At 35.7% G+C, this 12563-nt stretch overlaps 1 protein-coding gene across 1 annotated transcript in view; it reads right to left on the bottom strand.

Annotated features, from left to right (window-relative positions):
* TAX1BP1 (Tax1 (human T-cell leukemia virus type I) binding protein 1) overlaps positions 1–11418 on the bottom strand; it is a 56628-nt gene extending 45210 nt beyond the window's left edge. The window contains 1 exon segment of the mRNA XM_010142299.1: positions 11239–11418. Coding sequence (XP_010140601.1) covers positions 11239–11415 — 177 coding nt within the window. The 5' untranslated portion in view covers positions 11416–11418.
* Positions 11419–12563: the final 1145 nt, after the last annotated feature.

The following is a 12563-nucleotide window of genomic DNA, read 5'->3' as shown; positions in this document are numbered from 1 at the left end:
AAAAAAAACCACACAAACAACTATCAACAGATTTTCACGAAACTTTTGTTTTAGTACTTTATATCTTTCAACAACTTTCTCTTTAATAAGCCCAGTATGAAGTACACAGTGGTTCAGAAATACAAAATACTCCTACAGTCATAACCTCCCCTATGGCAGAGATTATACCATCACAGATATGAAAAAATAATTGCTGAGCCATTCAATGATTATCTAAACGTGACCTGTGACAAAGATATTTCTTTCAGCTCAGAAGGAAAAACAGTAGTTGCCTAAAAGTAGAGTTAAAACTAGATAAAGAAATTTTAAGATTGCTTAAAGAAAGGAAATAAAAATTGAGATAAATGAAAACTAGTGGCAAAAGCTACACAGGAAATCAACAGGAAGTGAAAAAAATTCTCCAATATTTGAGAAGCCCTCAGCATGAAAATAGAAAGAAGCAGGGCTGCATTGTGTCCAGACTCTCTAGTACTCTACCAGAACGTGAATGCATGTTTATCACAAATTTGTCTCTATTAGTCTTTCCTTTTTCACAACATTCAAATTCTAGTTGCCTCAAAGTTTAAAACAAACACTAGCCTAACAACTTTACTAAGTAGAAAATGGAAATAAGTGTTTAATATTTCATTTACTAGCATCTCACAGTATTATTTCTATTCAAAACAGTACGAAAACGGAACATCAACAGCACTGACACAATGTATCAGAAACGAGGGCAGACAAAGTACAAAGTCCTTCACTGTTATCAGACAAAAATCTTCAGGCCTTTTAAGAGTTTGACTATTTTCAACTGCCAAAACATCTGATATGACTAACTGCAAGCACCTCTATTCATGAAAACATTACAGGAAACACAGAAATGCTTGTGAGAAAGATTAGCAAATTTCATTTCTGTATTTAAATTTCAGTAATAAAAGAATAGTCATTGAGAGAAGTTACATCCATTACAAAAACAAATTTCAAATATTCAACATCCTTACAGTTTGTTTCCTTCATTTATTGACTAAGTTCTAAAAATTTGATCTAACTACTCAAGTTGCAAACATATGTATTTACATTAATAATTAGAACGTAAAAACTCAGGGAAAAAATGGAAGCTCAGGAAACATGGAAATCCACGCTTAATTCCTGTTTAGGCCTCATATGAAATTATAGACTTATTTTGCAATGAAGAGTATATTCTAATGCACTAAAATTTAAGCCAAAGTAAAAAAAAATTACTAAAAAATTTGAATAAGACTTTTGAAATGAAAGGAACTCAAGTGAAACAGTATCTGGATCAAAATAGCTACAGATTTTGTTATTCTACAAAAGCTCAGTTGGAATTCCTTTAATGAAAATAACTTCACATAGCAATTACAAAAAACACACCAAACAAAAAGTACTGTCAACTACTAATATAAAACCAAGTTCCAGTCAAAATGTAAAGGCTGAAACAAATGCATACTAGTACTTTCTTACCATTGGAAATCTTAAATTAGTAATTTCAACAGGACGCACCATGAAACGGTCTGTGAGCCACGAGTACAAAAGGCACGGTTTACCAGTCTAATTTAAAAACCTGGCAAGGGTAACGGCAGACATTATAATATCCATGTCCAAGCACACAAGCATTACAAATTACACAAAAACTTCAGCACAAAACTTCCAAAGTTCAAAGGAGCAAAAAGGAGAATGACCCATCAAACTACGCAGACAACTTGTGAACTTGAATACTGAGTCCACCATCTGATGTTTTGACTGGTTGTGCTGATACCATTACTTTAAGAGTTAAAAACTAAAAAAATATTAACATCCTTATTTCTTATACAAAAGATCATATAAGTCTTAGATTATGAAACCAAGGTGGGGGGGAAAAAATCCATGTTAGAATTAGAATTTAAGTGTCTGCTAACCTGGTATTCAACACATTCTTTTATCTTCTCCATTTCTCTACATTTAGTTCTCACAAATTCCACTCAGAAATCCATCTTTAAATTAGAAAGCTGTGCATAAATTCCAACACTCTTTTTTCCAAATGTTAACCAATGGATTAATAATCCAGAAATCAAATCCTACTTTCACTTCTCAACCCATATTTTTAAACCAAAAACATGATTAAACATCATGTCTCCTGAAAAAATGTCATTTTGTTATTATGTGCAATGCGTTACTCAAACTTCATTTTGTTATTATGTGCAATGCATTACTCAAACTTCATTTTGTTGTTATGTGCAATGCGTTACTCAAACTTCATTTTATTTAATTCTCTCTCCATAAAATGCAAAGCTTTCATAGGCCATTAGAGAGTAATCCATTCACTATATTCCTTCATTTTGTTATTATGTGCAATGCGTTACTCAGACTTCATTTTGTTATTATGTGCAATGCGTTACTCAAACTTCATTTTGTTATTATGTGCAATGCATTACTCAAACTTCATTTTGTTGTTATGTGCAATGCGTTACTCAAACTTCATTTTGTTATTATGTGCAATGCATTACTCAAACTTCATTTTGTTGTTATGTGCAATGCGTTACTCAAACTTCATTTTGTTATTATGTGCAATGCATTACTCAAACTTCATTTTGTTGTTATGTGCAATGCGTTACTCAAACTTCATTTTATTTAATTCTCTCTCCATAAAATGCAAAGCTTTCATAGGCCATTAGAGAGTAATCCATTCACTATATTCCTACTTTTGAGCAAAAAGGCTTATTTCAATTTAGGATATCATAAACTACTTTTTAAGCATATAAACCAACTCTGTAGCCATGTGGAAATGTTGAGGTCTGATAAAGGTTAAGTGTCTAACATCAAATACTCTGTAATTTGGCTGGTCAAGTAGGGGCAGCTCAACTGTCCACAATACTCATGCCAGACAGGTTTTCCTTCTACTAATAAGATGGTACGCAGTCATCAGGAAAGATTTTCTTTCCTTCTATATTGCCCCACACATACAAGTCCGTTTCTTACTAACATGATGCACAGTATGATCAGCTTCTCCATATTTACATTTCACCCATAGTACATTTCCATAAAATAGCTAGAAGAAAAATTAGCTGCCTAGAAAAATAAATGGGGATGGGGAGGTGAGGGAGGTGCATAACTTGTGTGCCTGTCTATATGCCAATAACTCATTATCAAATACGTTACTCAGGAAAAATAACAACCATTTTGTTTTGCTGGATCTCCTTTAACTCTCATCTGATTCATCTTAGAAGGAATGCAAGCTTTTCTGAGAAGAAAGCTCTGCCTTACAACCGCACAGTGTTTGAGGTGAAAAAATTCTCAAACCTCATCTTTAATTTCTTGAGTTTCAGATGAGCGTGGAAAATCACCGCTTCTCTGGTTTTCTATTTTGTTCAACTTCTTTCCTTTTATAATGACTTTGTAAAGTCAGCCAACTCAATCTTGGGAGAGTGCTTTAAAGAAATACCACTGTAAGGGAAGCTCACCTGGCATTTTCTTTCCTGGCCTCAGAAAGCTGTTACACAACTGAAAGAGCAGTAGCATTCATTCTGATTCATTAAGAATGTCTTACCTATCCCTACAACACATGTACTAACATCAGCAAACCAAAGAAGCAAACCCAGGTAACACTTGTTTAGCTTAACCAAATTTGGCATAAACAATGAGTCTTCACTGTAAATGCCTAAAATCACCCAACGTAAAAAAAAAAAGTCACACAACCTCCCAAATCCCAAAATCCTTCAGAGTAAAAAATTGTGCCCTTTTTGTAATTCAGTAGGTGAATTACATAGTTTAGAAAGTAATTCCGCAAAGTACCCCAAGTACTACAAGACAATAAACTATCTCTGAGAGAAGCAAAATTACAGACCGTATATAAGGCTCTAGACACACATTATACAGTATAATTATTACTGATAACAGTAAGTGTACAGCCTCTACATACTTCACACAGTAAGAAACCATTATTTTAACCCAAACCACAAGAAGCACAGGTCTCTAAGCAAAATGCAATTGGGCCCAGTATCCTAGGAAGTGATTTCTCCACAGCAAGTTTCATTTGTGCCGTAACCCTGAATTCAAGCAACATTACTTAAAAGTCACAGTAGTACTAGTGCAACAGCCTACAACAGGTAGCTACAGGTAACAAGTTCTTCTAACCAAATTAACAGATAGAAAAATTAAAACATCTAGGGGCAGTGAAGTTCATACTGGGCAAAATTACTGATAGGTTACTGTTAACACTCACGTGCCACTGACGTGATATAATTTTGAATGCACGTATCATCATCAAATAACGTTATCTAGATGCCAATTCTGAAAGAATCAAACTGTACAAAAAATTTCAGAACACAGATACGAGGAGAAATACTTAAGAGTATTAAGTACGCTTTAGTAACATTAAGGCATACACATTTCAAAATAAGTAAACAATGAAGTCAAATCTACATTCTTGGTTTTTTTAGTATGTTTGTGATCACCTCATACCACATGCAGCTTCAGCTTACCTCAGTTCGAGCTATTTAAGACTTCATTTCTGACATGATCTCACTACTCACACTAAGATAAATATTTGTTATACAGCAGAAGCCCTAAAGCTGAAATATTCTGGGGGTAGAAGATGACTGCAAGGTACTCTAGACTCTTTACAAAAGCCTGTAATCTTAAAACGTTCTCTCACGCCCAGACCTGAAGAAGTCCATCTCTGCTGAATGTTACAAACACATATAGGCAATCTTTTAACTTGGGCTATTGAGAACAGATGGTATTTGTTCCAATATCAAGATACTACGAGGATCCCAACCTATCATCATCTCTTGTTCATTGTATTTCTACCTCATAGTTCAGAGGAATATGTCAAAATGACATTGACAGAGTGCCTAGACCACAGGATCAACCTCCTCTCTTATTAAGTGTAAATCAAAATAAAAATAGAAACAATATGAACTCCCTAAAAGAAAACCTTTTACATATGTAAATGTCTGTCCAAGGAAATGTTATGACAGATCAAAGAGTAACAAAATTACTGTTTACTTTAAGAGATAAGCAGGAAAATGTATTAAAAAGGCTGGGTAGAGTTTAAGTGACATATTCATTTACTATCTCATTTCACAAGGACCATAAACTAGCACAATCTTTTACTTCAAAACTATTACCAGCTACTGACTACTTTGTTATGCCAACTCTGCCTCTGACCATACAAACCCACCTTAGCAATCATTTTTAGAAAATCAATGACACTTGAAATTAAACATCAAAACTTTTTATTAAAGGTAACATCACAGAAACCTAGATTATCCTTCTCTTCTTCTAGTACAGAAAGAGTAAACAACTTTGTCATGGACTTTTTTTTTAAAGATACATATCTTCTCAGTTACCGACAAAATGTCTTTCGAAGATGGTAAATCACAGCCCAACAGAATCACTCTAAACCATGGATACAGCAACTCTCAGAACATTATGAATTCAAATATCTGACTATTTTAACAACAGAACATACTGTCCACTACACATTCCTGTATCACGCCCTGCTGTGCAGTGATGATTCCATGCCAGAAAAACTATTTCTACATGCACGTGGTCAGTAACACACCCAGCCACTGTGCTATACTTCATAATGTGATCTGTATATATGAAGTAATTGATAATTTAAAAAAAAAATCAATCTACAACAAAATCAGGATATTAAAATGACTCACAGAAGTTGTGCTGTTATTTACAGTCCAAAGGAGACTAAATAACCGAGAGTACTACACAAAAACATGTCTATATTATCTTGATAAAGCACAACAACCAAGCTATTTCTTAGGTGTCCATCAAAGCCACTGTTAAATTCTGTTACATAAGTTTTTGACCACTGACAAGTTAACTCTGAGGTTTGCTATAAATGAGTATATTGAAAAGATGGAAATTAAGTTGCATGTAAATACAGGCATTGCCCTGATGCATAAACAGTAGCTCGGGTGTGACCCTCTACATACCAAGCAGTCTCTCAGAACAAGCAGGCACTTCTTGTGTTCAAGTAAGTTACTAAGATCTTCCCAATCCTGATTATTCAGTTTTTCCATATGTTAAATTACCAGAACATCAGATCACCATTTTTAAGCTGTGGATATTAAAAACGTAGGCATTAAGAAATAAAAGATTGCCTTTTCTTCTCTAGGGGTACACTGAGGCAGCATATACCAAAGCATATCTGTAACTTCCGTCACTATCTTAGGATAATAGTAACGTAGATTACTTAGAAAAATACACCAACCAAAACCGAGGAACAGAAAAGATTTGATGGAACAGTTAATTAATGACACAGCAAGACTAAAGCCATTAGCTTAACATATGTAAGATTACCTGCTGATATCACAGCTCTTTCCAGCATGCTGGCCTCAGCAAAATTAAATCTTCAGAAACCCAGGAAGTATTATGATAGACCCCACAAACACCCACACCTTTAATGCAATTGCCTTGAAGCAATATCTTTACTATGACCATAACATTCTTTCCCTCTACCTTTGAGATGTATAGTAAACCTGCCTCCCTCATATACTGAACATCTGCCAGTCCTATTAGTACACATATGCCCTAGAGAGAGAGGAGTAAGCACTGCTTCCTGAAAGCCAAGCAGGTTTTTCAAACACTTCTGCAGATCTGGACATTAAGCAATAAAAATGCAAAAAATATCATATGGCCATATGATTATTTCACTTTACTGTGAAATAAAGGCACAAGATGTAGACTTCCCCATCCGGAGATTAGGAGAAGCCTATCAAACAGAACATTTTTGCAACCAGATGTAGTACACATACTAATTATTTTTCCTCATTTCAAAGGTTTAGATTTGGATTACTCTGAGGGCCTCTCCAGATTTTCATTATCAGAGAAAAGCAAAGTAGAATAAGGAGGGGACACAGGTCTTGGATCATTCTGGGATTACAGGTCTCCTATTAAATCAATAACAATGATAGGCTTTCTCCCCCTTTGTCTCCACACTAGGAACCATCAGGTTCTTCTGCACAGAAACCCTCACTAAAGAGAAAGTTGACCTCAAATTCTAGTTCCTATAAAACTGCATAAAGACGGACTCAGGCTCAGGATGCCCATGTCAAGTACTAATCTAGTATGTATCTGTAAAACTATTTTTTTTCCCCTTGGTAACAAGCAATGACATAACTCATCAAGAACCTTTGGCACTCGATTACAGATGACCCTTCTGAATGTCAGTAAAGCAAAAAGAAACAGCAGCAGTGAAAGACAACAGATTTGAAGACTGAGTCAAACCCCAGTTTTAAGCCACCTGTAGGCGACAAGGAAGAAAAAGAAAGATTCATACATACAAAAAGAAGAAAACCACTGCATATTCACAACTTCTGCTGTGAAGGGTAACATCACCTTCATTATTGTACTTCCTACTCCTCCAACTTTTTGCCAAAGATCCAATCCCAAAAGCAGTGCATGCCTTTAGATGCACGTAGTTTGTAAGAAAACTGGTATATCTTAAATAATTCTCCTATACAGAACGCTATCCTTTCAGTTTATAAATGCTGAGTTTGCATTTTTCTAAGTAATAGAAGATTACTTTCTTGGGAACAGTTTTAAACCTACCACCCCGAAGTGCCTTATGCTCAGCATTATAGAAATTCAACATTTAGCAACTGAAGTAACACTGGGAACAACAAAAACACCTTTCATCTACAGCATATGCAGAGAAGTTGGTAGAGTCCGCTAAGTTTTAGAAGAACTGTTACTTGTTCGTCAATTTATTTAGTTCTTTGTCATAATGCTGTATGTCACAAATCCCTAGCACAGCTCTAAAGTTCTAGACCTGTTCTACCTCCAACAAGATCTTTCTGATCCCTCTGACGGAGAACAGGGAGGCAGCACTTTATTTTGCTCTGGCTTCTTATTTTAAGTTGCTTTGTAAAACATCCCGGAGAAAGTGCTATCTGTAAATAAACAACTGCACACATTAAGGAACCATTAAGGTACTGCATTAAAGGTAACTGCAAACATAATGGTACCGTTGCTGTGGTACCTTTCATTGAAGCCTTTATCTTTTCATAGCACAAATGGAAGTCAACACTCGGTCTTCCACAAAGCAGAATACTCAGTAGACAGAGAAAACTGAAAATTTTTCTATTGGGGGGAGGAGGGAACTCACAAGCGTAAGTCTAGCAAGTGAAAAAGAATGCAATAAAAAGAGTCTATTAGACAAACTGTGAATACTATGGAAATGTTTAAGAACTCACAAGCTAGAAATTCAGACTCAGTATACGAAATCCGATTTTGCTTCTGGAACTATTAGCTCCATTTCCATGTAAAAAGGAAACAAACTGACAAACCAAATCCTTAAAAGCTGCTCATTAGAACAGAACTCTAAAAAGATTTGAAAAAGAAGCTTCAATTAATAATATGTTTATTATTAAATGAAGCTTATTAATACAAGCTTCAATAAAATAAGCATAGCCCTCCTCACACACACCTTCCTAGTCCACTTGCTTCCATCACAGTTGGTGCCTGCCCAGTTGCCCACTGCATCACACAGTGATCAAGCTGAATAACCAAACCAGTTGTGAAATAAGGTGGTAGAAGCTGGGGCAGGATGGGCTGTATTTTTCTGGCAATCACTTCCCTGATCCATTTCACAATGCAGCTGCACAAACAGCTGGACTAGCAAAACAAACAAGATAATATAAGGATACAAACAACCAATACCTACTTAAGACATCACTGCTGCTGAAGAAATGCACTTGGACTTGCAACCTAAATGAAAACCATTCACTTCAAAAGGTACCTATAGATTTTGTTCAGTTCAGTACAAAATTTCTTAGCTAACCAGTTGAGCAAACACAAGACAGAATACAGTGAAGCTGCTGCCCTCTAAAAAGGACAGAAGTCAACATTCAAACCAGAAACCACACGAAGTTCACAAGGTAGGGAGGGAGGCAGCAGGAATCTTATTCCATACATATTTCTTATACTAATCTGAAATTACCACTAGGGTTTTTTAACTGGACATTTTTTGTTTGTTTTTAAACTGGGTGCCTATTCCCTCTGTCCAGAATTGAACTATTACAACACTAGTAACTCCCGGTGCAATTCCAGGCAAAGGTTAAATGTCTCCAGCTTAAGCTCCAGGTTTGTTTTTTAAGCAATTTAATCACCTCAGAAAGACAAGGTAGACTTCTATTCCTTCTACATAAACAGTCAGTGAATTAATGCCTTCTCTCTTTCCTTGCATACTAGGCCAATAAAGAAGGCCATTAATTATTTTTCTCATAATTAGTCAAGATATGCCTTTTCTTTTTAATTATGAAAGTCACTTTACTAAACAAACATCACATCCTTCTCATGTGTTTTAGACATTAGTTTCCAAACCACCTCTGGGTGGTTTATTGATAGTTCAGGAACTATCAGTTCTCCAGAATTCACTAGTTTTTATACTCAGATCACAATACAGTAGAGCTTCTGTCAATTACCTACAACTATATTTTCACAATTTATTTTACTGTAAACACTACTCATGCACATACATATTTGTAGACACAGATACAGTTGGACAACTGGCTCCATTTAACTCACTGTACCATAACTATATTAGGACAGTATATTCATAACACTTACTCAGTGTAAAATGACACAGTCACAAAAAAAACCAAACAATCTGCATCATTTTCCCTATCTCACAATGCTTCCTCCCCTTGTGTTGATGAGAATTAGGTGAACTGGCAATTCAGTTGGGGAATTCCATTTAAAAAAAAAAAAATCCAGTCCCAAAATGTTGGTCTTAACCTCAATCAATTTCCCGATTTGATTCATTGCACAGCAGGAGGAGAGGAAGCACAAGAAATAAGCCTCCCTGTGTAAAAGATGTTACTTTCAGCAGTAGTACCACCTTATGCCAGCTCAACATGTTCCTCAAATGACAGCCAAAGCTGTATTACCTGCCACTGCTGAAGTAGAATAAAAACTCATACCTCAATAGTTTACAAAACCTATCACAACAGTCAAAATTAAATCAAAGGTACCTGTACACAGCACTTTGTGCAGTCACCTTTCAGCTTTTTCTTTTAACATTGTCCTAATTAGTATTTTTAGGGTCTTGTTAGATTGTCTCCCTCACTTAGATCAACAGACAAAGCTACAACATTCACTTTTTAAGTTACATTTAAATTATTTCACAATGCTTACATGCAATATGAACAACACCTTCTTTAAAGTTTTGATAAAGATTTTTTAAAGTTTCATTCCTACTTTTAGGTATACATTGATGTATGCTCAGTTACGCTATTTGTCACAACTTTGCAGATAAGATATATTTTATTTAAAGAAAACTTCCCACTAGACAAATGTGCCTGTTTGTACATTAATGCCTTCCTCGCACTATTGAACGACTGTATAGTCATTGCAAATAGCATTAAAAATGCTTCTGCTTTTTTACTACAGCACAGTACTTCCATTTTGCAGGAAAGTCTTTATCTTTAAGAAAGACTAATAATCCAGGTGATTATTAGTGATCTGCAGATTACAATGAGGTCAAGCATTTACATTCTTAAACAGTGGACAGTTATATGGAAAAGGTCCCCCAGTACTGAAATAGTCTATTACCTTTCTCTCTTCCCCACTGCCAAAGCATCATTTCTTTAAAACCCAAATCAAAACTTCTACTAATCATTCAAGTAAGCATCATCTGCTAGAAGCTACACTAACAAAGAAACATAGATCAAGGTCTTAAACAGAAGCAGACATAAGAATTAATCAATTTCTAACCCCATCAATGAAACTTTATTAACCTTTAAAAATAACTCCAAGTAACTTAGATGTGGCCTCACTCCTCCTTTTTTCAAGGGTCTGTTTTGAATAATTTTAGTGACCTATACTGTTCAGTCTATTCTAGCAACAAAAATGAGTAAGGGACATAGGTAAGGCTACCTCCAGCTTGGTTTCCATTCTTTCCACACAGATTTCACACTTACTCTGGCTCACACTCTTCATATAGCCCTGTCCAATGTCACTCTGTGCCCACTCATCTCTTCTCAAATCACCTCTAACTCTGCACAACACTACTGCATCACACCTTCCCTTTACTCTGGCAGACTTAAAGTGTGCTATTCCTCTAGTTTTGATCTCCAGTTTGATCACTGTTACAAAACTCACTCTAATAGCAGGAACCAACATCTCTTCAGAGATGTTCCACTGAAGTTTAGGAGAGAGCTTGTACTGTTGCTTCAATTTTTTAAAATTGTTTTTAACAGTAAACATTCAAGAAATAGCAATGGAACAAGCTTTACTTACCTTGAAAATACCAACCCAATCTTTCTGATGAGGATGGATAAACTGGGTCAGAGTGTAGTGACATTCAAGGTGTGTGTTTGGAAGATAACTTTTTGCCACATTTTGAAAAATCACATGTGCAAAATTGGAAGTCTGCAAAGTGTTAGCTGAAGATGGAAGTTCTTGAAAGGATGTCATGACTGATCTGTAACAAAATAGTAGAAGTTGCCACGTCAATACAGTGGGAAAGTGAGTTAGGTTACAAAAATTAATCTGTATGAAACATACAAGTCAGAGAAACCTAACAATTACTTCCTCTGTTCCAAAAACAGACAGCTATGGACTAAGTCCAAAGTGCACTGCTCAGCATCACTCCGAAACAATCACCTCTCAGAATAAAAGGGCAGTCATTTCAGTGATGACATCAAGATGGAGAAAAAACATTAGTTAGCTGAACGCCCCCAGTATTGTATCTCAGATACAGAGGCAGAAAGCCAGTTTTGTTTCCCCTCTCAGTAAAAGTAGTAAAGTTCCATTTTAAGACATTTTCAAAAAACAAGACAGTTTATCTAAACAGGAGGAATGTTTGGGATTGGGTTTTTTCCCTTCTTCTTCAAAACAGTTCTTTTGTCTCTGTTTAGCAGTCCGTGGGCATCGTTTACTGTTCTCAGTGTAACACATATGCTCCCAGTCCTGCGTGTTTAGCTTCATTACCATTAACAATGGACTTCTCTGATAGTAGGAACGTTTAGGTATGCAAGCAGTTTGAAAAATTAACACCTATCAGTTGAACTGCAAAAGCTTTTCATCATGCTTTCCATTCACCATCTCATTCAGGATACATAGTGCTAAAAATCACAATAATGGGAGATGTTTCACAAGCAGAACAACAATGTCTCTTCCTCATACTCATCAACGCCTGCCAAAAATACAAGAGGGGGAAACTGAGAAGTTTCAAGTGTCTGATTTCAATGTGCAATCAAGTTTGCCAAAACATTCTATGTTAGGAGTGGGGTCTTACATATCTAACACGTTTCCAGAAAGACAAGCCATCCTATTTCTGCAACTCCTATTAAAAGTAATTGTACACTGACCTAGCAAATTCACACTTTGAATGAGGTAACTGCCAAGCATGTGACATAATATATTATTTTCACTGAAGATACAAGTGCAGACCAATCCCAGAAAAGGTTGGGCCACTGCAAGTCTCAAGAAGTTCAAAGATTAAAGGCTGTTTGTGTATTTCCTATAGTCTTTTAAAATTTCTTCTCACCACTTAAAAAGTAAGTAGCAAAGAGCTCATGTCTTCTGAAATAAAATGCACTCCTAAGTAAACAGGTATTCAT

This window comes from Buceros rhinoceros, unplaced genomic scaffold, assembly GCF_000710305.1.
Source record: "Buceros rhinoceros silvestris isolate BGI_N320 unplaced genomic scaffold, ASM71030v1 scaffold5258, whole genome shotgun sequence".
In the NCBI taxonomy this organism is placed as follows: Eukaryota; Metazoa; Chordata; class Aves; order Bucerotiformes; family Bucerotidae; genus Buceros; species Buceros rhinoceros.
The sequence above is the reverse complement of the archived record's forward strand: the minus strand, read 5'-3'. Positions and strand labels throughout refer to the sequence as shown.